We start from the raw sequence: 27,011 nt of genomic DNA on the forward strand, positions 1-27,011 counted from the left end.
GGCTTGCGAACGTATTCCTACCCCTTCCTTTTTATTAAATTCTCATCATATTTCAACCACAAACCTCAATGTATTTTATTGCGATTTTTTGCTGAAAAGCAAAGACAAAAAAACTATAGATTGTTTACATTCTTTAAAAATAAAGATGAAGCATGTATTAGTGTTCAGCCCCTATTAATGTTCCCTCCATAAGACATCTGATGAATAAATAGCGTCCATACATGTGTAATTTAATCTCAGTATAAACCCAGCTGTTCTGTTTCTGGCCCCAGAGGGTTGTTTGACAACATTAGTGAACAAATAGCATCTTGAAGATAGAGACATAGCCTACAGGTGAGAAATAAAGATGTGGAGAAGTCTAAAGCTGGTTAGGCAATAAAAAAATATCCCAATCTTTGAACTAATAGCAGAGCACTGTTTAATCTATCATCTGGAAACATAAAGAGTAGGGGGTAACTGTAAACCTACAACTACATGGTTGTCCAACAAACAGACGGCCTGGTTGAGGAAACCAATAATCAACGAAGAGGCCCATGAACTATTGTCCATGTTCTGGAAAGGCCGATGTGATCTACTGTTCATGTGGTGTCATCTACTGACAGGACAACTGTTCCAAGGGCTCTACTTTGGTCGGCTTTGGTCGGCTCCATGACCATATGACCATTTTCATTACTGGGTTTTCCGGCCTGGTACTGGCTTTCTGGTACCTGCTCGTCTGCAGGCGCCACCGGGGCTGAGAAGGACCAAAATGTGATGTGAACAGACTGTTCAGTGATCGACTATCAGCGTGGCATGAAAAAGTGTTCGCCGAGGTGGCAGAGGGAATGACAAGTCAATGATTTACAGCACACTGCAGTACTGGGAAAAGCTCAGAAAACTCAAGAGTCACTACAAACTCATGTTTGGTAGGCTCACACCGAGCCATAACACAGTAAAAGTTAATAGTGGTACAGCATGTGATGCTGGCGGCTGGAGGTGGGGCTTCAATAACTGTAGCAGTCAGCGAGTCAATGGAAACACAACTGCTCAGAGTAGAGCGAGATCGAGCGCAGTGGAGCTGTGCTGGAACCGTAAATGGAAAATAGTCATTAGTCATGTGCTTTGCTCATCTGGTCTTTATTGAAGAGTGACAAGACAAAAGCCACAAGAAGCTCTATTTGCAGTTTGCCACAAATCCATGTAGGGAGAGAAGCTAAATTGTGGAAGAAGGTTCCTCTGGCCAGATGAGACCAAAATTTAACACTATGGCCAAAATGTAAAACATTGTGTGTGTGACAGAAACCTACCATTGATGTCATCCTGAAAACATCACCATGTTTCACCACAGTGCCTTCTGCAGAGAAGAATGGGCAAAACAATCTGAGGCATCATGTATGAACAAAAACCTGGTGTACGCCTATTCCACACAAATATTCGAATCTGTCAACAACGAACGGACCGTGGCAATGAGCACAGCAGCTCCATAACTTGTGTGCACTTGTTTCTAGACTTATTGGCCCCTTTTGGCAACACCCAAAGGGTGGGCTGTGAAACTGTTGATGATGTGACAACAATAGCACACTCCAGAGACAAGGTGAACAATTCATTTATCTGTGTTTGAGATTACATGAGCGCATTTCAAAGCATGTGCACAGTGGTGCAGAAAATCCCTTAAAATTGTTATTATTATTAGTTGTATTGGATAATATTTAAATGTGAAGAGAGTGCAGTCCCATGATAAAGACCGGCTCATCAGCTGGCCTAGGGGTTTGGAGCTGTGACCCGTCTAACTGCCCGTATCTATTCAGCTGCTGACCCCAGGAGCATTTTGGAGGGACCTAGCCGACTGTTGGGACCATGCTAGTCGAGCCCAAGCTGAGCCATGTCAGATTAGTGGAAAGAGATCGACAACACATATACTGGTATAAAGAACCACCATGGAAGGAAGATCTCTATGTGAACAGATCCAATCTGTCTTCAACTTATTTTTAACCAACATTGTGGTGAGGTGGCATGATTCTTTTATTCTAATGACCAACATGATTTGGAACTGATTACAAGCTGGCACAATGTGGGATTTGTGGCGTTTTGGTAAGTACATTTATTTAACTGTCACAACATGAATTCCCATGATGCTCATTGAGCCTGTGCACCTGTGGGAGCGCACAGACTCAGTGTGCCTCAGGGGATGCTGTGAAGACATCATCATCTCCATACTGTACAATTTCTTGTAAATGGTAAAACTGAGTTGCTGAATGAAGTCCCTGGTCTCTAGATTTGTAAAAGGTGAAGAGTAACATCCTACGTGCTGGTGGCAGAATCATGCTGTGGAGATCCTTTTTCAGCAGGAACAAGAGAAGCTGGTCAGAGATGATTGGAAGATAGATGGAGCTAACTACAGGGCAATCCTGGAGGAAAACCTAATAGAGCTTTGCAAAAAACTTGGAACGGAGGGTTACCTTCTAGCAGATCAACAACCATAAACATCCCAGAGCTACACTGCAGTGGCGCAGCTCAAAGAATACTCATGTGTTAGACTGGCACAACCAAATTCAACACCTAAATCTAGCTGAGAATATGTGGCGAAACATAACAATTGCTGTTCACAGTGTCCATTTAATCTGACTGAACTTGAGATGTTTTTCAAAAAGAATGGGCCACATTCTCAGTCTCTTGATGTACAAAGGCAGAGAGAAATAGACTGTAGCTTGTAGTAAAAATTGGTTCTACAACTTATTGACTCGGGGGGAAGATTACAGTTTTATTTGTGAGATATTTTGAAAACTGTATCATTTTAATTTCACTTCACGATAAAGGACTGCTTTGTGTTTGTCTATTGCACAATATGCCAACAAAATAAATGAAGTTTGTGGTTGCAATATAACAAAATATAAGTTAAAGGACTTATTTTGCTGCATTAGACTGATTTAATACAAAGGAATAAATCATATAAATAGTGAGTGATAGCTGACTGATGTATTGTGAAACAGCAAAGCTTTACTGAGCTGTGTCTGCTCCACCTGCTCTAGAGGTGGGACAAACATGTCAAACAAGAAGCTACAAAAGAACCAGTATGCATCAGTTAAGAACCTGTCTGTGGAGCGAAGGTCAGCATATTAATGCCCTTCAGAATTAAATTAAATATTGTTTAGCATTTTCACCAACAATATGATTCAGATTCAAGAAGAGCACATACAATAAGCGTTCAGTTGTCAGAGAATTGTAAGGACTTTCAAACTGTAATTCCGATACTAACCAAACAAACAACCAACTGTGTCTTACCCTCCCATCAGAAAGCTTTAAGCAGCACAGTGACCAGTAATTTTCTGATGCAAACATCACATGTGGGCTTTTGTTTTCCACTGGTCTCTCCCTATTTTCATGAAAGTAATAATGTGACTGTTCTCAAACAGGAATGTAAAAAACATTCTGGTGATTATCTGGGGGCAGGAAGGTGGGTGCAGTGTTTTGATTCAAGTGGTCAAGGTCAAAAGGCTGGGAACCACAAACTATACAATACACTCACATGTATGCTCTTGATTTCTTGTGCTGACAGGGTATTTGTAGTCTTCTTTGTTTTCTTGGCTTGCCGCTTTAAACATCAAAGAAAAACGCAGCTTTTATTCCCTTTATCAACCTCAGACTGTATTTTAACAGTCCACGCTACTGTGTAGAATAATACCAACCTGTTTGGTACACAGTCTCAGCCAGACCTTTAGTTCATCCTGAATGAGACCAACACCATCAAAGATCAGGAAGCAGGGTGTGCTGGTCTCTTTGGGGGCTGCAGTCAGAGAGTCAGTACTCTGGTCTGGGATGATGCTCAGGGTCCCACTAACTGCATTATAGCACACATCCATCGCTCGGTCCGAGTCTGGAGGTTTTGGAGATCACAGAGTTTATATTCAAGTCTCACCTTGTGTAATACCTGCTGCGGCAGCTTTTAGCAGTACCAGCATGATGTTGCTGGATCGTTAATGCTTTAGCATTCATAGAGTATTTTATTGCGAAGTTTCTCTGCTTATCTATATCTACAGATGCATATAAAACAAATCTGAATATCGTGAAAAAGTTCCACATTTTTTGCCACTTATTTCAGAAAGTGAAACTCATCTTATTTAGATTCCTTCCACATTGATGGAAATATTGCAAGCATTTATTCCTTATAAGTTTGATGATTATTGCTGACAGATAATGAACCCAAAATTCTGTGTCGCAGAAAATTAGAATGTGTGAAAAAGTTAAATATCAGAAACTAAATATTGCAATTAACTCAGAACACCTGCAAAGGTTTCCTGAGCCTTTAAATTGTCTCACTTTGGGTCAGTAGCTTCTCTCACTGCTGACTGGACAGATGTCCAGAAGACAGTAATTGATAGCATCCACAAGAAAGGGAGGCCACAAAAGGTCATTGCTAAAGAAGCAACTTGTTCACCTAGTGCTGTATGTAAGCATATTCATAGAAAGCTGAGTGGAAGGAAAAAGTGTGGCAGGTAAAGGTAAACCAGCCAATCCTACAGGTGTCTTATCTGGGCTAAGCAGAAAAAGAATTAAACTGTTGCTCAATGGTCCAAAGTCACCTTTTTAGATGAAAGTAAATTCTGCATTGCATTTGGAAATCAAGGTTCCAGAGTCTGGAGGACGAGTGGAGAGGCACAGAATCTACGTTGCTTGAAGTCCAGTGTGAAGTTTACACAGTCTGTGATGGTTTGGGATGCTGGTGTTGGTCCACCGGGTTTTCTGAAGTCAACAGTCAACACAGCCATCTACCAGGAAACCGTAGAAGACTCCATGCTTCCTTCTGCTGGGAAGCTTAATGGAGATGCTGATTTCCTTTTCCAGCTGGACTTGGCATCTGCCCACACTGACAAAGGCACCAAAAGCTGGTTCAATGTTCATGGTGTTACTGTGGCTGACTTACAAGCAAACTGGCCTGACCTGAACCTGAAATAGAGAATCTATAAGAATCTTGTCAAGAGCGAGACGAGAGACACCAGAGTCAACAATACAGATGACCTGAAGGTCGCTATCAAAGCAATCTGGGCTTCCATTCCACCTCAGCAGAACCACAGGCTGATCTTGTCCAGGCCACGCCACTGTGATGCAATAATTCAAGCAAAAGTAGCCCCAACCAAGAATTGAGTGGATAGAAATGAACATGCTTTTCAGAACCCTGACATTTCTGTTATAAATCATTTTTTTATAGATTCTATTTAATATTTTACTTTTGTGATAAACTGAATCTTGGGTTTTCATTTCCTGAAAGCCAAAACTACAAGAAATAAAAGCTTGAAATATTTCACTCTGTGTTTCACTTTCTGAAATGAGTGGAAACAAATATAGAACGTTTTCACGATAATTACATTTCTTAAGATGTACCAGTATATAATACATACTTGCTCCAAACATACACACCCAACCCTACTAATATGTGGATAAATCTCCCTTAGCAACCCCAAAAGAGTTGAAACCACACTGTTCTTGTTTACATCAGCAAAGTCTTGGTATAATTCAGACAGGATAAATAACCAGATTTTAAGCAGTCTATATATTTAATATAGTTTAGGTTGGTGCCATTCAGAAGCTTTATGTTAGTCTGCTTTATTTATTTCATGACCAGTGTTGGTGTTGGGGTCACGATCTGTTGGAACACCACATGGTGTCCAAGTTTCAAAACTGTAGCTGTTGATGTGGACATTCAGGAATTTGGAGGTAGACCTCTGTCTCCAATATTCTTCTCATTCAGGCAATGTACCAGCACCAGAAAGACAGCCAACACTCCTCTAAACATGATGCTGCCACCACCATGCATGACAGCTGATATCTGGTGTTAGGCTGGAAAGCCTCACTTTGACTCCTCTAAACAATTTTTCTTGTAGCAAAGACTAAAAAGGTCAACCTCTGTCTCCTCTGCCCACAAAACCTTTCTCCAGAACACATTTGGATACTCCATGTGAGCAGCTGCAAATTTCAATCAAACATGAAGGTGTTGATTTCTTGGTAAGCACCGACTCACAGTCCATGTTATTATTAAACCCGCTACACTGTGGACACAGCAATCTCAAATAACAGTTTAGGTAATATGGTAAAAACTAGGACACAGCTGGGTGTTCCAACAGGACAATGAGCCCTAACTGGTTTTAGAATAGAGAAAGCAGGCTAATGCTAAGTTCCGGACTGGTCCAGACTTCAGTGCTATTAAAAATGTATGGAATATACTTAAAGTCGGGTCCGGTCAAGGAATCCAATCAATTTAGATTAACTCTGCGATTTCTGACAAAAAGGGTCGTCAAATATCTGGCCAGACAAATGCCAGGACCTTGACAGAAACAAAACTATGTGGGTTCAATACAGCTTGCTCAGGGAGATTTGTGCAAATATTAGTTGGGCTCTAAGTGTATTTTTGAGCCTATATGTAAAATTTTGAGCTTTGGTGGATTTGAGAAAAACTGCCAAAAACTGAAACCTGTGAACCTGATTCCATTTTTCATGTCAATGAAAGTTATCATCATTCCATCATGAAGAACTAAACTGATATGACCTTCATGGTGATGATGAGCGGATGTAGGCTTTTGTTGGCATTTTATATATTGAATAAACAGTAAATATAAAACAAAACAAATTAAAGCAAAACAGCCAAAGAAATGTCAATAATGTTTAACCCTCGGAGAAAGCAAAGATGCAAGTAAATGGACAATCAACACTCCACAAGCTGCAGTGAACCTCCCTGCAGTCATCTGCTCTCTTTTCATGCATCAACTCAGCGCAAGTCTTCAACCACAAAGAGTGTGAGAAATACATGGAGGGAATCAAACCAACAAACTAGCAGATGAATTCTACACACCAGGCAACAACTGAGGAGTATTCCTACCATCAGGAGTTTCTTGCCTGCCTAGGATGCAATCTTTTCTAGCAATGGCTACAAAAAGTGGGACAGGCAAATTATCTTAAGGAAAGAAGTCATTTTTAAAGTAAAGTCTTTCTTAAACAGGTCTTTAAAATCCAGAATCTGATCTGGACAGATTCTCACTTAGAAAAAAATGCAATGCATTTCATATCGCATTTAAAAAAGTGTTGATAAAATATGTAACTCCTACCTGAAAATCTGACTTTCCCCCAAATGTTATAAACATTTCCTCTGAACGGACTTGGCTTTAATGATGACCTGATTGCTGCAGAACAGAGACAACAATTAGTTTTGACAAACAGTTTATAAAAATAATCCCTAAAAATATAAATGAGCAATTTACTAAAACACAAAAACTGTTAAGTGTTCTGTTGCTATAAAAGACATTTTACAACAAAGGCTCAGATTACACTGATATCTCAGGTGCTCCCATATATAGTAGAAAAGGCAGCTTATGTAATAACAAAGCCCTGCCAGCTCATATCTGGAACTTCTGTCACATGTAAGAATTTAAAAAGGAGGGGGTAGGGAGCTTTTTTTCCACCTCACCTTTACAGCGGCTGACAAACAGAGGCCTCTCTAGGGGCCGGCTGAAAGCTATATGCTGCTGGGTGACGATCACAGTCCCTGAACCAGAGAAAAAGCGTCCTCTGCACCTGGAACACACAACGTGTGCACATTACACAAATGGTGAGAAAGTTATGGCTAGAGCAGGTCATGTGTTTGGGTTACATTTTATCTTTAGATGGAAAGCTGTTTACTGCAGCAGTTGCTCTCAAGAAAAATGGTGTTAATGATTTGTGGGTAAAACTGTATCAGTTGACAGCAATTCTGTCCTTACTTTCTCATTATTAGCCACAAAAGGTTCCTGTTTTCCTTTATGAGGGTAGAACAGTCTGACTCATCCCTAACATGCACAAACACGAACAGAGCGCTGAAATTACTGCCTGCAGATAAGCACATTAAAGAGTTTTGGCCAGATAGTGTGTGTATGATCTGACGGGAGGATTTAGCAGGGGTTCATATTAGGCTGACCACTGAGGCATGAAGGCTGACTGGCCCACGTCCAAAGAAAAAGAGACCCCCTGTGTGTACATGGCAACTGCACAGCCAACCGCTTGTTACTGTGCTGTCAGAAGGCTGCTAGTGAGAGAACACAAGATGCCCTGAGGGCCTTTACAGCAATCAGCATCCGATACCCCCACCATGACAGATGAGTGGCAATTAAACTAAAAAGAAGCAGGTCTGAGGAGTCAGTCTGTGGCTGAACAGCTAGCTAACATACTGAGCGTGGTGACAAGGAAACACACGTCTTACCATCCAGGGTAGAGGACATAACGTGCTCTCAGCATCTGTGCCTCACTGAAGCTGCTCTCAGACAATATCAAACCCACATCTTCATTCCTGATTAAGGAAGAAACAATAAGGATCAGTTGCTTAACACTTCTTCAACACAATAACTGCACAAAGCATTGTAACACTGAAAAAACACCATACCCTACAGAGCCTTGTAGAGGCATTCATAGCCTGTTGAACCTTTTAAAGGTTTGTCACGTTGCAACCACAAACAAACATCAAGTATTTTACTAAGATTTTTTTGGATTCTCAGAATTTTCTGTAAATAAAAATCTAAAAATTAGTGTGGCAACCACCTTTTTCTGAAATTACAGCTTCATCTTCTGGGGTATGTCTGTACCAGCTGTATACATTTGGAAAGCATTCTTCTTTGCAAAATAATTCAAGCTCAGTCAGTTTGGATTAATGGAGACTGTGAAGAATATTAGTCATTAAGTCGTGCCACAGATCCTTAGTTAGATATAATTATAACACACGAATATGCTTGCGGCTCTTGCTGCATGTTCATGGTCACTTTGCTGCTAAAAGGTTAACTGCTGTGACAGTCAATCCTTTGCAGCCTTTCTTCCAGGACTGCCCTGTACTCATCTGCATAGCTTCCCCATCCCTGCTGAAGGAAGGCCTCCCAAGAGCATGATGCTCCCACCACCAAGTCTTTTCTGATATGTCTCTACTGGTTTTGCAAATTTAGAGGCCGGATTTTGTACTTTGTAAAAGGCATGCCCACAGCATGATGCTCCCACCACCATGTTGTTTCATAAAGATCTGTGTTTAGTGTGATGTGCAAATGTTTTTTACCTCACAGTTACCTCCGTCCGAGCTGCGGATTTCCGAAGCTCTTCCATAGTGACCATAAGCCTCTTGGCTGCTTCTCTGATCAATGCTCTCCTTGATCGCTGTGTCAATTTAAGTGGATGTCACGTCTATGCAGCTTTGCTATTCTGCCATATTCTTTTCATTATGGGTGATAGATTAAACAGTCTTTAATGTTGTTTTACAACCTAACGCTGCTTTAAACTCCACCGATCCTAGACCGGTCTGATGTGTCCTTCGGTCTACATGATGGTGTTTGTTTACTATTGTATGCTAACGTCCTTCTGAGGCCCCCAATGAACAGGGTTATTGATAGAGAGATTAAATTGCATATGAGTGGACCCTATTTACAAATTTGGTGACTTCCAGAGGCAACAGCCCGTAGTGAATTTGATTTAGTGGTATCAGAGTAAAGGGGTCAGTTGTGTATTGGTCTTTCGCATAAAATCCCAATAAAACAAATTTCAGTTTGTGGTTGTAACGCGACAAAATGGGAAAAACTTGATGGAGTATAAATGCTTTTGCCAGGCACTGAATACTGGAGGAAGTTCATTAGATAATGTATTTTGGTGCCAAATAAGCAGTACTATGACCCAGCGGACTCAAAAATAGACGTACAAAGCTGAATAGAACGCAGTCAGTGAATATTTGAAGCAAAGATAAAAGAAGTGAAATGACTGTTTGCAGCATTGATCATGATTCTGTGGGCGCCTACCTGGTGACAGCTCCTCTTTCTGCCAGTATGAAGGCAGCAGCGGGATTAGCAGAGCGTACCAACTGCTGAACATGCTGCATGAGAGGGTGCTTCTCCTCCGCTGTCAGCCCGGTGAACACCACTGTACTCACAATACCTTGCATACAACACAGCACAGTGAAAATGTGAACTCAAGGATATGGATCTGTCTCTTGAAAATATAAAACTGTGCCTGTCTTGCCGCAGCTGAAATACCTTATTTTACACTGGGTTTGATTTACTGCTACTTTTGATGCTTTGTTCTTTTTACAATGAAATCTTAAGTGACATTTTTATTCCTTTCTGTGACTGGGAAAAAATAAAACATCATAACAAATTTGAAAAAAGCTGCGCTCAACCATAATCCTTTTTTGTTGAACACAGCAGGACTCACCTTGACTGCACTGTTCCAACAGCTTGGGAAAAGCAAACCTGAAGTGAAAGACAACAGACAGAAAAACTCAAGTTAAATTCACAACACTTGAGAATAAGGCAGAATGGACTGCCAGACATACTAACACATCTCTATGAGTGGCGCATGGGGAGCTCGGTAGTGCAGCAGCAAAGTAATTCCATGTTACTGCCCTTGGTTAATGACTGGATTATCCACTTCAGGGTTTTTTTTAATGGAATGACATCAATGTTTTGATGGAAAACTGACTAATGTAAAAACTTTCTTTAATCATAATCACATATTTTATTATAAGAATTTAGCCTAGGCTTTAAGATCGAGCCGAGTCACACAGACATTTCCGCTGGGCCATTCTGAGCCGAGTTTCCCGGCTCCCACCATGAAGAACTCTTAGACACCCCGCAGGCTGAGGGACCAGTAATTAGAAAGGCTTTTATCTTTCCTGTCTTGATGTAATGAACTGGTTATTTCCATCAAAAAGAAGAGATCATGTCTGACTGATGAGCTTCATTAAGAAGAGTGTGTTGGTTACAAATGTGGATCAAGGGGATTAAAGACCTATGCTGAAGGGGTGACAGGGAGGTCAGGTGTAAGCTGAGCTCACCTCGCCCAACCAGTCGTGGTTCACAGCCTTCTATGCAATTTATAGCAACAGAAAGCATGATGAGGTTTGTTAAAAGATATCTGACTAAAATTCTTTTTTTCATGTTTTTTACAACCAAAGCAATTGTGGTGTTGAAAGTTTCTGAAACAGTATCATTACTTTATTTTAATTTAATGCTTCTGTCATTTTCTCTGGTTCTCCTTCCCCCCTTCTTTTCTGTCTGTTATCTTTGCCTCTTTTTGAGATGTTGTGGTGGGAAAGCCAACCAAACCCACCATAACTTCCAGGTTGGGGCACAAAAAAGAAAGAAAAGAATAAAAATATTCAGACAATTACAGCACCAGAGCATCTTTTAAAACTGCACCAATCTTCATGTTAAGTATAATGACCTGCTTGTCTTGGCCCTGCAGTCAATAGCACCAAAATAATTAGAGTGTAATGTTGAATATATATTGTGTATAGCAGCTCCATCAAACTACTACAGCCACTGTAAGCTGCATCTAAAGCCAGCAACAAAAGCAGAGTGAGATTAAATGCAGAGCTGATCCTCTCTGGTAAAACAGATTCAGCCTTTAGCTTTAGTAGCTGAAAGTGTCATGTAACCCTGTTCTGGAAACATCCTGTGATCTCACAAATTTATCAGCATACAGTCCAATCTTTAATCTTCTTGTCTAACCACATTTTACTCGAAAGAACAAATACTAATTCGTTTTAGCTCAACTGCTATGACTTTGCAGAAAATAGCCAAAATACAGTGTTCAGCAAAAGTATTCATGCCCTTGAAATGGTTCATATTTTGACATTACAGCCACAATCATGAACGTATTTATTGAGATTTAATGTCATAGGCCAACACTAAGTAGTGGAAGGAAAATGATAAATGCTTTTCAACATTTTTTACAAATAAAAATCTGAAGTGTGCCGTGCATTTGTATTCAGCACCCTTTACGCCATTTCCCTTTAAATACAATCTAGTAAAACCAATGCCTAAAAATTGACCACAACTAGGGTAACAATTAGAAAGGCATGTTAACAGTTTGCCACAAGCAACATGTAGAATAAATGTTCTGGTCAGCTGACGTCAAAGTCAAACTTTCTGGCCAACAGGCGATGAGGAAAATGCTGTTAGATGGTGTTGACGGGAAGCTGGATGGGACTAAATACAGGAGAGTCCTGGAAGAAAATCTGTTAGAAGCTGTGAGATTCTGGAGACTGGGCTGGAGGTTTACTTTTAAGCAGAACCACAACCCTAAACATACAATCACAGCTGCAATGGAACGGTTTAGATCAAACTATATTCATGTGTTGGAAACCAGACCTAAATCCATTTGAAAATTGCTGTTTACAGTGGCTGTTCTCAATTCAATCGGACTCAGCTTTAGATGCAAAGCTAGTAGAAACAGAACCAAAAAGAACTGTAATTACAGTGAAAGTACAGCATTAACTCTGAGGGGCTGGACACAAATGCAGGCCACCTTCCATATTTTGTTTTTAATGAAAAATAAAGATCATTAATCATTTCCCTTTCACTTGAAAATTATGCACTAGTTTCTGTCCAATCAAATTCAAAGACATCTTTGGTTGTAATGTTCCAAAACATGGAAAACCTAATGGTGTGTAGGAACTTCTGCATGGCAATGCTTGTCTAGGTATGGGTCTTCTTTTAAGCAAGACTTACAAATGAAGAACATTTCAAGTTCTCCACCAGGTGAAAAGCAAGCGATTTGCTTCAAGACCCATGGTGGTGAGTAGTAGCAGAACCTAGTCCCTGAAACCTTACCGATGTTCCATACAAGACGCGAGTGGGTTCACACAGGCAGTGACAGCACCAACAGTGAAACAACCTTGGACAACTGGATCTGGATGGAGAAGCACAGCCTGGATAACATCTAGAACATCTGTGTATCTAAAGAAGGGGAAAATAAGTCAATTACTTCAAATGCTCCTTAAGACTATCAAAAATAAAATACTCACAAAAGGAACTAATTATGTAACAGTCATTAAAATAAACTGATACAAGAAGTTGTCTCCTATGTTTTGCTAGGTCACTGTTTACTTCCGATCAGATGTTTTTATTTACCCGGGTGTAAGCAGCAACAGGCGAGGCGTGCCTCGTCCTCTATGGCTCTCTAGGAAGCCCGACAAATACTGCTGGAGGTGTGATGCTGAGAAGCTGTCAGGTTCATACACCACCCACCTATGTGTGTAATGAATATAGGCATTTGTATTCTGTTTGTTTTTTTGTAAGTCTTGTCTCTATTGTGGTCATTTATTTATGGAGAACCCTCTTACCTTCCATCTTCCTTGTTTTGATCCACTAAAAAGTTACAAAGGGTGCTCTTATGGCTTCCTGGCAATCCACTGATTATGTTAATGACAACCTTTAAAGATATAAAAATATTTTAATTGGTTTTGAGTTATAATTCTTAGAAACAGAAAGTCAGAGTGGAAACCAAGATTGTGAGCATTTTTTTTTTTTTTTTAAAGATAATGTTTCGCTTGACAGCATTCAACATTCTCACCTTGTCTCCCTTCTGATGGGCTTTGTTCCTAAGCTCTGCAGAGGGGAACAGCGCCTCCAGGTGGTCATACAGAATGGGCTCGTGACTGATGCTGCTCAAAGCAAAGTGTTGAAGAAACCTGGTAGAGGTCAAAACACAGTCCGCATCAGCAACAGCTCACAGGCAAAGCAATAGACCAGTCACCATACATTTTTAACCTAGACATATTGGTTTTGATCAAATTTGCTCAAGCAAGTTCTAGACCAGATTAGGATCTGGTCTAGATTTGGACACAGGCACACTGATAAAGCTTTTTCATTACTGCAAACCGAGATCATTTAAAACTCAATTATGCAAAGGGGAGTGATAAACTTATCACTGCCAAAAATGGTGATCCCAGGTGGAAATTTAGGAGGTGTATGAAAAGTCGTGCATAATTGTGAAGGGGAAGGTAAAATGATACGTGGTTTAAAGATGTTTAGAAATAAAAATCTGAAATATAGAACCCATAATTAAAACCTAATGCAATCAATTGCCTTTATTAATAAACAGTGGCCACCAGTTGTTAATTTAATATCAGAATAAACTGGACTGTATACTACATACAGGGCAATCCTGAAAGAAAACCTGGAAGAAAGGCTTGAAAAAAGCCATGAGACTGGGGTGGAAGTTCATGTTCCAGCAGGACAACAAACAGGAGCAACAATGGCATTTTAGAACAAACAATATTCATGTGTTAGAATTAAATCTAACTGATAATTTGTGCCAAGACTTTTCTTCAGAGACACACATTTTGAGCAATTTTGCAAAGAATAGGCAAATATTTCAGGCTCTAGATGTGCAAAGCTGGCATAGGCATGCCCTGAAGACCTGCACCTGTAATTACAGCAAAAGGTCACTCTACAAGCTTTACACATTTTACAATAAGTGAATACAAATGCCCAGCCACACTTTTACTTGGTAAAAAATTGAAAATCATGAATACTTTTTCTTCCTCTTCACAAATCTTCACTTCTTCAGGCCAGTCACATAAAACTTCAATAAATTATACTGCACTTTGTAATTAATGTGACAAAATGAAAGAAAAAGTTCAAAGGTTACATTACCTTGCAAGGCCCTGGAAAACCCAGAAATAAGCCAATGTGTGCCACAAAACTCTTTAATGTTGTCTCGTAGATTTAATCATGCTAGTTATGTTCTCCTTCATAATTTAGCTACATATTGTTGTACATGGTCTTAAGAAGACACTTTCTGAATGCACACTAAGCAAATAAAAATCAGTTTTAATGCCATTTAGATAAAACTTATACATGATACTAGCATCAGGTTTACGATGTTACTTGCAGTTTGGTCATTCATGAGTACTAACATTTCCAGCTCTGGCAGCTTGGAGTTTGAAGTCTTAAGGTTGCCTTTGCGCTTAGCAACAGGCGGCTCTTGACTCTCATGTAGCTTCTGAACTCTGGTGTGCCTGAAAAAAAAGAACCTTTAAACATTACAATATTTGCAATATTATATGCAATATTTAGATCTAATTCTAGAATTCTAAAGATATTTTTAAACAATCATATTTTATGTCAGATAAAACTGGAAAAAAAAAACCTTCATACATGTTTCTTTGGTTTAAGGACAGATGTTCTTGGTCTAAAAGTTGAAAACTGAGTCCAGCTTCAGGATTTTTCCAGGCTGACAAAACCTACAACAAGAGGAGAGAAGGTTTATAGAAATGAACTGTATCTGAATCTGGAATAAGCGTACAAGGACAACCTCCAAAACATGTTCCTGTAACTGGACTAAGGGAAACTTACCACTTTAGCAGAATCACAGTATAATGTAAAAAGCATAAGGTGATAATCATAATAGTATGATAATAGCGACGAGATTATTCATAATGAGTTTTGTTTTCTTCTGTTATTGTGGAGCAGTATTATGGACTTGATCTGACTGCGAAGAACACAGTTTAGTTTATATACTGGGTTAATGTGTGTTGCTGCAGCCTTGTGGTTTGTAATTATAAAAAAAGCCTCGCACTTGCTGTTCCTTTCAATAGAAAAACAGAAGCAGAATTAAATAGGATATATTAGGGCAAACCTAATCAATGATTCAGTGATGAAAGCATATTCAAAGGTTTGGGTGTCTACTAGCTAAGTGATTCATTTTCACTATTGTTGGAACTTATAATGTACATAACTGCAGAAAGACTTTAGAATTAGTGAATGCTTAAAAAGTCTTACATAATAGATTTGAAGTCATATTTCTGTCTTTAATCCCGCTGGTCTGCTTTAGAGGTTGTTCTGTAATTTTACATGAATAATTAACCATATTCAACGTCCCCTGTCCCACAAACAGCATTAGAGGTCTCTGGCTTGACTTCTCACCTTGGCAAAGAAGGCCTTGTAGCTCTTAGATCTAGGCTGAAGAGCAAAGACCAGACACTGATCAGAGCTGTGCAGAGAGAACGGAAGGTGTGGGAGGAGGTCTGTCTCGTACTCTACAAACAGAGAACCCACACTGCAGGTGTCCTGGTAAAACGAGGATGATGCAAGTAAGTATCAGGGAATCCATAAAATACAGGTTTGTGATAAAAGTATTTCCCCCCTTAAAGAGTTCCTCTGTTTTTTTTTTTTTGGTCACACCAAAATCTTTGAGATCATCAAACAAATATTAGTTTCAGACAAAGATAACCCGAATAAATAGAAAATGCTGTCTTCATATGAAGATTACATTTATTAAGGGAAAAATGCATCTATACTAACATGGCTTGATGTGAAAAATATGCTTCTGAACCTGTTGACCAGTTCTTCCACCCTTGGCAGCAACAACTGCTATCAAACCTTTGCAATAGCTTGCAGTGAGTCTGTCACATCTCCATCTATTAATCATACATGCTTAACCTTTGCAGGGTCATAAGGGGCTGATGTCTTCCTCCAGTGGTCACCGAGCGAGAGGTGGGCTACACCCTGGACAGGTCACCGGTCCATCACAGGGAAACAGAGACACACAGGACCAACAGCCATGCGTACGCTCATATTTAAGTGCAATTTAGAGAGACCAGCTAACCTAATATAAATGTTTCAGGAAATGGGAGAGGAAGCCGGTGTATCTGAAGTGCCTTCTAGTCCTAACAACTGCACCCTTTTACATCTCTGTGGAGAAATTTCAACCTGCTTTTCTTTGCAGGATTGGTATAATTCACATTAGAGGGTCATGCCACACCGTCTTAACTGGATTTAAGTCCAGACTTGGACAAGGCCCCTCCAAAACCTTCATTGCGTTTTATTGAGCCTTTAAAAGGCTTGCTTGCTGGTGCGCTCTGGATCACTGTCATGCTGCAAAACCTGAATGTGCTTGAGCTTAAGGTTATTGTTCCTTCAATTATAGCTAATCATTAATGTCCTGAAGCAGTAAAGCATCCCCAGACTCTCATTCTACCACCACCAGTATTTCTGACTATCAGTATGGTGTTCTTTTTCAGAAATGCTGTTACTTTACGTGAGATGTAACATCAAAAGTAATGTTTCCAAAAAGTTCCACTTGTGTCTCCTCAGTCCACAGAATAATTTCCTAAAAGTCTTGGAGATCCTCAAAGTTTTTCAGCTTCAGCAGTGGTTTTGGTCTTGGAACTCCCCAATGGATGCTATTTTTGCACAGTCTCTTTTTTTTTTGTTGAACACTGACCTTAGTTGAGGCAGCTGAGGCCTGCAGTGGTTTTGAGATTGTTGGGGGCTTTTTTGTGACCTTCTGGATGAGATCGACAATCCGCTTTTGGAGTGACTTTTGGTAGTGACTCCTGGGAAGGTTCACCATCGTTCCATGTTTTCTCCATTTACGGATAATGGATTACAAAGCCTTTGACAATACTACGTCTATGTAATTCTTTCCAGGTTCATAGATGTCAGTACGTTTTTTCATCTGCTCTTTAACTGGTTTAGATTTGGTCATGATGTTTTACTTTTGGGACCTTTTAGCCTATTTCATTTCAGAAATGTTATACTTTCAGAAAGGTTATATTGAAGTGATTTTTTGATTCTACAGATCTAGCAGAAAATGGGCCTGGGTGTGGCTAATGAAATTGCACATGAAAAAACTTAATTAATAATAATTAATCATGGTTTAACCCCGGGTAATATTATACTTTTTTCAGATCTGGTCAGGTTGGTTAGGGAAGCAGTTTTTCCTTTAATAACCAAAATTAGCGTTCGGAAACCGCTTTTTGTGTTAACTCAGGTTATCCTTGTCTAATAATAAATTTATTTAATGATCTAACATCTTTAATGTGACAAACCAGGAAAAACAAGAAATCTAGAAGTGTGCAATTACTTTTTTATAGCACTGTTTGTGTACTTCTAGTATGGAAATCAGTAATAACTTGAGCTTTCCGTCAGTAGTAAACAGTATATATATATATATATATATATATATATATATATATAAACATACAGTGCCTTGTAAAAGTGTTCATACCCCTTGAAGTGTTTTACCTTTTACCACATTACATGTGTTTTTGGGGGATTTGTTTGTGATAGATCAACACAAAGTAGGGTCTGTCACATAAAATGAAATAAACCAGACTGGAATGTGACAGCAGGCAAAAATGTTGAAGAGGTATGAATACTTTTGGAACCGGCAAAAGTGTCAGTAAATGACAACTGAAAATGTAACACAGAAGTCACTATAAAAATGCATACCGGAGCATAAACGCTGATTTTGCGGATGTGATCCTTTGAGAGAGTGACACACCCAAATTGAGAATGGACAAAGAGGAGCCCCTCAGAGAAGAAAGTGATTTTACCTGCAGTTACACATTAAAAAACAGGAAATTAGTCCATTTAAAAAACCAGACACGATATAAAAATAGACTGATTTTAAAACATCTGCCACACGCGTGTGAGAGGTTCACCTTCCTCAGGTGAACAGAGGTGGCCACTGGAGAACACATAGGCAGCATCTGCCACAGTCAGAGACCCTCCTAGATAACCACTGTCCTCCTTCTGGTGGGGAAACAGAAGGTTTACATAGTGAACAAAGGCTGGGAAAAATGAAAGCATCTTGAGAATGTGGGGCTTCAAGTTACCTTAGCGAGATGCAGGGCTTGTTCAGACTGCTTGACATCAGATTCCATCTATAAACAACACAATAAAAAATGGCATTTTAAATACACAAGTAAAAAACAAATTGCTGCCAGTTTTTCTAGATTAAACAAGGATGTATTTTCACCACAATACACACCAGCCAGCAGGCGTAGCGAGGAACATTTGCTGTCAGGATGGTATAGCAGCTGTCTGAGGACACAGTGCCATCTACAGAAGCATAATCAGCAAAGCAAAAGAAAAGAAAGCAAAAGATGAATGACAAATACAATGTTTGATGCAGGAAACAAAGCTATTTTTAGACTAGTTTCTGTTTTTCCACAGTGACTTTTTGTCTTTTTCTGCTGTGGCCTGTGGACTCATATTGCTTATTATATAAATCAAATTTCCTTTGTGGATTCAATCAGTAATCTATTATAATAAGACTCAATCTAATCTAATCTAATCTAATCTAATCAATATTTTACCGCTCTGCTGAATGTTGATGCTGGACTCCAGAAAGGATTCGGAGTAGACCACAGTGCCAAAGTCGCCCTTGTTTTCCTGCAGGTCTGGGATGTCACGGACAATCAGGGAAGCCTTTAAGAAAGTAGAGCAAGTGATATTGGCTATTTCACTGAAATCATAAGGTCCAACACAGAAAACGGTGATTCTCTGACTTACCGTTTTGACTAGATAACGGCTGTCTTCATCAGCCAGAGGAATTATACTGAAAATTGATGAAAAAGAGTTTTTTATATTCTGAGTCGTATAAGTTTAAAAGGTTATTGTAAAAATGTTGATTTGATAGAACGAATTAGCTACAGGATTGTCAGTGAACAGACTAAATACCTCAACATGACACATAAAACGTTTTGCTAAAACCTACATTCCTTGGTTATTCACGGCTTGAATGCTGAATTCAGATTTGGACCTGTAGAGTATACACATAATTTTAATATGAAGGCTTGAATTGGATCCTAGATTGTATACTGCAGTGAAAGTCACGTAAGTGAATCTCAACCTGAGATGACTGCGATAGTGGCCTAAATTCATCAGGTCCAAGGCCTGAAGAAACGTGTTCACAGCAACATCTTTAGCCTAAAACAGATTTTTTGATGAAAAAACTGTTTGTATTATAGCGCTTGATGGAAAATCAGGGCAGTTTCTACTCACCTTAGTAAAACTAGGAGTACTAGAGTAGCATTTTATTCCAGACAGGACTCCTTGAACAGCAGCAGAGTAAATCTGTGATGTAACTCTGAAAACAAAACAAGAAAAGAGACAAAATCCAACTTTTTAACATTCTGAAATATTCAACTAAAGAAAACAGGATGATCTAACGAGAGAAGCAGAATATAAAAACACTTACAAGACTTCTGTTTTCTTTTGCTCTGTCATCTGAATTCCTGTAAGAAAAGTACAGCTTTGTGAAAAAATACTGTATGCTAAAAATAGTTAAAACTACTCTTACAATAGCTGAAGTTATCTGGATTCCTAAACCTGGATGGAAAGCTATGTTTCCACATTCTGTCACCTTACGCCTCATAAGCTCCAATGTATTTTTTTTGGTATTTCATGTGACAGACCAAGACAAAGTTGTACATCAATGTGAAATGAAAGGAAAACGTTACATAGTTCTCAAAGGTTTTACAACAAAAAATCTGAAAAGTGTTACCTCCCTGTTTCAAAATTTTGTAAAAATGTGTCCTTCTGGGTATGTCTCCTCCAGCTTTGTAAAACTAGATGACTAGCTTTGATGAAATTAAATTTGTTCCCTATTCTTCTTGAAACATCTCGTCCAATCTCGGTTAGATTGGATGGAGAACATCAGTGACTTTAACTAGGCCATTTTAACAAGTGAAAGTGTTTTGATCAAAACCATTCCACTGTAGCTCTGGTTGTATGTGTAGGGTTGTTGTCCTCGTGGTAGCTGAACTATGAACCAGGAATTCAAGTGGCATGCCGCATCTAACTTGTCTTCTAGGATTCCCCTGTATTCAGGTCCATTTATTTACCAATCAGCTCTAAAGAAAGGAATACCCACTAGGTTTCACTGTGGGGTTGGTTTGCTCAGGGTCATGTCCAGTGTTAGTTTGCCATGTTTTACATATAGGCTAAAACTTTTATTTTTTGTTCCCCTTTTATAGAGAACACCTTTTTTCATGTTTGCTGCATCCCTAACACGGTTTTTGGCTAACTCCAAACAGGACTGGATATGGCTTTCATTTAAAAAGCCTACTGCTATTCTTCTACTAAGGCCAGATTTGTGCAGTGCACAACTAATAGTTGTTCTGTTGACAGATTCTTTCACCTGAGGTGTGGATCTCTGCAGCTCCTCTAGGGTTACCATGGGCTACTTGGCTGCTTCTCCGATTAATGTTCTCATTGACAGGCAACTTAATTTAGATGGAAGAGCATATCTTGGTAGGCTTTTTGACGATGGACGGATCAGTGCTCCATGAGATGTCCAAACCTTGAGATATTATTTGCTGCTCTGGATTTTATCTAGTGGTATCAGCGTAAATAGGGCTGAATATAAAAGCGTGCTACACTCTTTAGAGTTCTATTTGTAAAATGCATTAAAAATCATTCATATTTTTTATTCCCCTCCACAAATATATGCTACTTAGGGATGGTCTATCCCATAAACACCTAGAAACATGTGTTGTACGTGATAAAATGTTGAAAAGCTCAAGGGGTGTAAATAATTTTGTAGTACAGTGCATATTAACTCCATAAAAACAAATTGTCAGAAAGTAATTTGTTGTGATGATTTAACCCAGTGGTGACCACACCTGATCTCACGTGGGTCATAACTGTCAAGTCAAAAGTGCTTGGAGGCCAAATATATATATACATTAAGAAAATAACATTTATTTACTTGCTCAACAACAAACTAAGCAGGCAATTTCTAACTCAACATGTAAAGTAGTAGGACAGGGAAGTCTAAATCATAGAAGATCCAAACCTTAAAAAGGATTTTGCACATTTGCTTTATTAAAAGAAAGTTTAATAAATAAATTAAAAGTAGATTTGGGTGAACCAAAGTCTGCTTTTTCAAAATAAAATAAAAAAATTACACAATAGATCTAACTAGGTCTAACTAGCCAAATTTGTATCATTCTTGCAGTTGGGGCCCAGACAAAATCTTTAAAATGGTCCCTGGACGGCCGTTTGGGCACCCCCTGATTTACCTTTATAATAAATGTTCTGCACTCAAGCTGTCTATAAAAACACTCAGGAATCTTTTTTTAAATACAAAACAATCTATAAAACCTTACAAATATGCATTTCATCAATATTAACAAAAAGATTTGGTTATTTCATTCAGTGAACCTCACCAAGATATGGGTTATGAGTAGTCCCAAAGAAATATGTTCGTGAACAGGCTAATGGTGAGTTGGGAGCCACACACTGTAGAATCTAAGAGAGAGAGAGAGAGAGAGAGTTTGTTTCAAACATAGCAACAGTGACAGAGACAGATGATTCTAACAGCACATATGTTCTTTAGGACATACAAGTAGCATCAGCAATTATTCTCTGTGCTATGACAGAAAGAATTTCAGGAGTGTGCAACACAACTTGTCGTTCCGTATTACATCACCAGATGGTGCTGCAGTCTGTTTTTCTCTTTTTTCATGAATAAGATTTGGCCAGATGATGAACTTGTGTGGTTTTAAATGCGGGTGTTTTGGTTTGAGCTGCTAAGCACAACAAGTGTCCAAGCAACTGATAAGAAACATAGAGCATTCACAGTGTTGGCTTCCACACTAAGCAGCTCACCATGTGTTTGGCTGTAGATCCTTGAGGCCCTGTGTGGCAAACCTGATGACTCTCTGAAGGAAAGTTGAACGAAATGTTCTCCAGATCCTCTGAAGAAGAGTGCTTTCCAAACAGCACAAAGGGCTGTCGACTTTTACTGAAATAAATAAATAAAATAAAAATGATTGATCAATAGTACTCTTTATTATTTATTACATTATATGAGCTCAGATAAAGTGGATATTTAGTATTTCGGGAATGTTATAAAGATACCTTTTATATGAGACGTTGTTTGAAATCAGTCCGTGAGAGTAAAAAGTCCGGAAAGCCTGTGAATGAAAATGCATGTTATGCTATACGAGTATGCATAACACAACTATCGGAGCTAAAAATGAAAAATCTTGTAATTTATAATAAAGTGCAATATTATGATAGTGTCTGAGCATTATGAAAGTGCAGGTCTTTTCACATGACTCTGATGTTTTTGCAGAGATAGTAATTTCTCTTCCAGGATTAGAATTCAAGGAGAATTGAAGCTAAATGATTTTTGCAGAATGACACTGACTAATGATTAGTGGATCATCTCTTTACAAATGTAATGTGATCTTAGAGATGTCACTGCAAAGGACTATGGCATAAAGAAAAAAAAAGAACAGCATTTAAAATATTTTTTCATGTTTCTTGCTGTAAGCGGTCAGGAATATTTTTATATTGGAGGTGAGGCAATGTCACGCTGCGAACGTTGCTGTAAAACAAATCTTTTACCATTATTTTGAAACGTATACAATATTATTACAGACTTCATCTTTCAAACAGGTTTTAGAATCGTATATTAGCAAACAGCACAGCTAGCATAACTAAGACAGCAGTCTCCTTGTGCATTCTCCAAGAATCCTTAACTTAACTTCCAGTCGGCTGCCGCTATTTTCAGCAAGTTCCATAATAAACAGAGTTGAAAGCATAAAAGGACACAAAAAAACAACTTTGCTGTATGCAATTAAGCCTTTATGTTATCTGTTAAGACTTTTGCTCTCTTTAGCCGCATGAATGAACTGCAGACATGTCCCAACATGTTATAGAAAACACAGTTTGCTTTAAAATAGCTTCTTCTATCTCTGTGAGTCTTCTTCACCCAGTAATCCAATGGTGCTTAGTTATGGTGGTTTTACTAATCAAAAATAAATGGACTTTTCTATCATTTCCAACTGACCTGACACATGTCAGCCCTGATCAAGGTAAAAAAGGCGAAATTTGGATAACCATCTCTAATGGTTGCTACAGAAGGAAACCATTGTCCCTGTGAAAGACATAAAGGATGATCTGTGTATGATGGGGGAGATCCTTCATTGATGTACATTTATTTGGCATACCTGAAAAAGGTATTGGAAAAGCATGTTAATTGCCAGATCATATGAATCAAAGGAAACCTTGAAATATCTGAGATGACCAGGAATCTAAAACTGGAATGAACAGCTCATTGCAAAAAATACTTTTTAGATTTTTGAAATTTTTATCCATCACTTGCCATCAGTTTATTCTGTAGCACCCTCCATAGATTATCTATCTGATTCAAATCAGGACAGGTTAATATTATTTCCAGTCAGAAGAAACACGTTCAAATGAAAAGAATATTTTAAATCTAAATCTTCCAAGTGTATGAATAATTAAAGTGACTGTTACCATACCTCTCCAGCCTGTGCCTCAGAAAGATCCAAGATGGAGAGATGACTCTCCAGGTCGATGCTGGAGAAGAAGCTGCTCCACTGCTTTTCAAAGATTCCCAAGTCCTTAAATCCAACAAGCATGATGTAAATCCCACTGCATGGAATTTAACTACTTCACGTTCCTAATATGCCATCTGATACATCAAAATACTGTGTTAAAAACTGTTCTTTTATGACTAAAAACAAAATGATCGCTAAACTGAAATCTTAAAAACGAACAAGGTGAACAAATTTCAATACTTTCTACAGTTAGTTTAGAAGGAAACAGATTTATGATTATTTTATGTAAAGGTCAGGATAGCCTCATATATAGAAGCTGCATCATGTAAAATAAATTTAATTTTACCTCTGTTAAGAGATTATTCAGGGACACTGGATCAAGTCTGCTGTAAACCTGCCACAGCTTCTCACTCATGTCCACGATCTGTATAATTTAGGAATTAACAAAACAAAATAGAACAAGAAGTACAATATCACACAACCATTACACACCATCTGCGGATGTTTTAATTATTAGCTCTCTGACTTTGGTTTGAGTGTACCTTGCATTTGGTGGTAAAAAAGCTTCCTCCACCTATGCCTTCAAGGGCGAACGCTTGAATCAGGGGCCACTTTTCCACCATAAACACATCAAACTTCTGGACATGTCCTAAAAATCAACAACAGTGAAGGTAAAATTATTTGGGCTGTTTTTGTAATCACAGTAATCACAGCAATACACTGCTTGGTGACAAATTGACTCACAAGAGACGTGAGATCTCATGTTTAACAGTGACCTGACCCGAGGTATTCATACCTCTTGAGCCTTTTTTTTTTTCACAATGCAAACACAAACTTGAGCGTATTCTGCCGGGATGTTATGTGATATACCTTTGCAAACCAGTGCATCACTACTGAGGAGGAAGGAAAGTACTACATAGTTTTCAAAATGTTTAAAAAATACAACGTTTAAATAAAAACAAAACGTTTCCATGCTGATGAAAGGCATCCCCAAAAACTGAGACAGATTTTTACTCTCCCTGAATCTGTTCCTGTCAGGGATGTCTTTCTGTTTTAAAATCGCTTTTATGCCTCTTAATTAGCAAGCATAGGAAAAAACAGAATCTTTGTGGTTCTTTTGTGTCACTTGGTGACCTGTGATGACTCATGGTAGGTCTGATAGTGTTTAAAGCATTTGAACGATTTGATTTTTGTTTTGCTGTCAACCCAAACATGTGTAACACTTGAACTTGAACTTTTTCATGTGATAGACCAACACAGAGTAGCAAATAATTATGAAGTGGAAGGAAAATGATACATTTCAAAAACACAACCAACTTAGTAAATTCCACATAGATGGACAGTAGTAATTACATAACTGCTGAAGGTGATTGTTGCACTGGATTTTATGTAGGGAGTAAAGGGCGATTTTCATTTATAGAAAAATTTCCTTCCACTTGACAAAAAATCCCAATAAAACACGTACAAGTTTGTGTAGCAAAATGTGAAAAAGGTTTAAGGGGTAAGAAAACTTTACAAGCCACTGCAGGTTGTTATTATAACACAATCTCTTAAGGATGTGTTTTATTAATGAATGTGGGGATTAAAATGAGAAGATACACACCCTGGGAGCAGTAAGCAACTCCAATACGCTGGCAATCCTGCACCATAGAGACAAAGCTGGAGATTTTGAATTCCTCTGCTGCTTCTTCATCTTCATACTGTCAGGGGAGGTGGGAGAAATACAGCAAACATGGAATTTATTTGGAGGACACAGAATGGAGTAAGAGCTCACTGATCAAATTTCAGCTTTTTTCGGTAAACATTCCAGTGACTAATGTTCATGTCCTTATCAGAGTCCAGACACTGATGAACATCAATGTCAAGCTGACATTCGTTCTGTAACCCGTAAGTTTGTGAAGTAACCTGCTCCTCCATTGGTTACTCCTAAAAGCTACATCTCACCTCTACGCACCTCTTTTCATTGGTTTGTACGTTTACTTATCTAAGAATACATTTTGACACACAAACATAACAAACACTGGATCTCACAGAGGTGGAGATTTACAGCAAGCTCCTAAACTCTGTCGTTTATGACTACTCTAACAGAAATAGACTGATTATGAATATTTTTCTTTGCTGTTTATTATAAGAAGAGTTAATGAAGCGATTGTAAACAAATTTACTGGATAACATAACTGTTAGCAAAGGCATTTAAGAGCACAGGACTATAGCACTGCTCTTTCTAAAGTGGCTCCATGTAAACTTGCAACATTGTCTATTCCTACTTAATGTTTGTTCTGAGGATAACAGGATAGATTGTTTACGCCTCCATGTATGTTTGCAGTGTGTTCTTCTGGGTTACACGGATTTGTGGAGCATATCTGAGTTAATTATTCAAGCTTCTCAAGTCCAGGAGACACTGCGGAGTCCCTCTGGCAAAGATTGCCCAAATGCTATTGGTATTATATGATTTATTGAAGCAAACGGACCACAGCAACAAAATGAACTGCAATAAGATCTGGACATTAAAGATTTATTCTATTCTATTAAAACCAGAATAGACACTGGGTGTGGATGGGCTGCAGCTTCAGCATCAGGAGATAGTGTATATATATATATATATATATATATACACCGTATTTTCCGCACTATAAGGCGCACTTAAAAACCATTCATTTTCTCAAAAAATGACTTAGCGCCTTGTAATCCGGAGCGCCTTGTATATGGATCAATTGGTTAATTGGTTGATCCATACTGGTTGTACACGGCGCTCTGTCAAAATGTTTCAGTATGACTGGTAAACTACAAAGCCGCACCGCTTGCAGCATTACGGCTACCGTAGTCAGGGGCGTCGCCAAAGTAATAGCGGTAAACACCTGTACTGTGCTTACTCCTAGTCCAACACCACTTGTGTGTGTATAACGACCCCAAAACGGCACCTTTCAAGAGACACGCTTACGATGCTGAGTTCAAACTCAAGGCTGTCAGCTACGCAGTGGAACATGGGAATAGAGCAGCAGCGAGAGAATTCAACAGTTAACGCTACTGTATTGTGAATGTACTAACGTTTGATTTAGTGCATCAAACTGTTTCTTTTACGTGTTTACTGAATCAGGGAAAAGTTCCCTTTCACGTTTTAACTAACGTTTGATTTCAACTTCAACTT

The 27,011-nt window shown here is 38.8% G+C and overlaps 1 protein-coding gene across 3 annotated transcripts in view; it reads right to left on the bottom strand.

Moving 5' to 3' along the window:
- The window catches only part of dnaaf9 (dynein axonemal assembly factor 9), a 39,105-nt gene that overhangs the window by 6,209 nt on the left and 5,885 nt on the right, over window positions 1–27,011 (bottom strand). For 2 of the 3 annotated variants that reach the window (XM_047345132.1, XM_047345133.1), the window contains exons 5-35: window positions 25,467–25,563; window positions 24,406–24,512; window positions 24,210–24,287; window positions 23,825–23,926; window positions 22,413–22,468; window positions 22,161–22,296; window positions 21,719–21,800; window positions 19,747–19,783; window positions 19,551–19,635; window positions 19,399–19,475; window positions 19,264–19,308; window positions 19,059–19,104; window positions 18,863–18,974; window positions 18,535–18,605; window positions 18,380–18,427; window positions 18,206–18,296; window positions 17,994–18,097; window positions 15,684–15,827; window positions 14,916–15,001; window positions 14,675–14,776; window positions 13,327–13,444; window positions 13,097–13,185; window positions 12,885–13,001; window positions 12,585–12,710; window positions 10,183–10,220; window positions 9,771–9,906; window positions 8,204–8,290; window positions 7,436–7,542; window positions 7,077–7,151; window positions 3,666–3,853; window positions 3,506–3,571 (exon numbers count right to left, since the gene is read on the bottom strand). In XM_047345132.1, the coding sequence (XP_047201088.1) occupies window positions 3,506–3,571; window positions 3,666–3,853; window positions 7,077–7,151; window positions 7,436–7,542; window positions 8,204–8,290; window positions 9,771–9,906; window positions 10,183–10,220; window positions 12,585–12,710; window positions 12,885–13,001; window positions 13,097–13,185; window positions 13,327–13,444; window positions 14,675–14,776; window positions 14,916–15,001; window positions 15,684–15,827; window positions 17,994–18,097; window positions 18,206–18,296; window positions 18,380–18,427; window positions 18,535–18,605; window positions 18,863–18,974; window positions 19,059–19,104; window positions 19,264–19,308; window positions 19,399–19,475; window positions 19,551–19,635; window positions 19,747–19,783; window positions 21,719–21,800; window positions 22,161–22,296; window positions 22,413–22,468; window positions 23,825–23,926; window positions 24,210–24,287; window positions 24,406–24,512; window positions 25,467–25,563 (2,853 nt within the window). Of the gene's footprint in view, window positions 1–1,286; window positions 1,334–3,505; window positions 3,572–3,665; window positions 3,854–7,076; window positions 7,152–7,435; window positions 7,543–8,203; window positions 8,291–9,770; window positions 9,907–10,182; window positions 10,221–12,584; window positions 12,711–12,884; window positions 13,002–13,096; window positions 13,186–13,326; window positions 13,445–14,674; window positions 14,777–14,915; window positions 15,002–15,683; window positions 15,828–17,993; window positions 18,098–18,205; window positions 18,297–18,379; window positions 18,428–18,534; window positions 18,606–18,862; window positions 18,975–19,058; window positions 19,105–19,263; window positions 19,309–19,398; window positions 19,476–19,550; window positions 19,636–19,746; window positions 19,784–21,718; window positions 21,801–22,160; window positions 22,297–22,412; window positions 22,469–23,824; window positions 23,927–24,209; window positions 24,288–24,405; window positions 24,513–25,466; window positions 25,564–27,011 lie in introns of all 3 variants that reach the window. The other variant, XR_007035066.1, reaches the window with a different exon arrangement.

The sequence above is a fragment of the Girardinichthys multiradiatus genome, chromosome 19 (genome assembly GCF_021462225.1).
Source record: "Girardinichthys multiradiatus isolate DD_20200921_A chromosome 19, DD_fGirMul_XY1, whole genome shotgun sequence".
Classification (NCBI taxonomy): Eukaryota; Metazoa; Chordata; class Actinopteri; order Cyprinodontiformes; family Goodeidae; genus Girardinichthys; species Girardinichthys multiradiatus.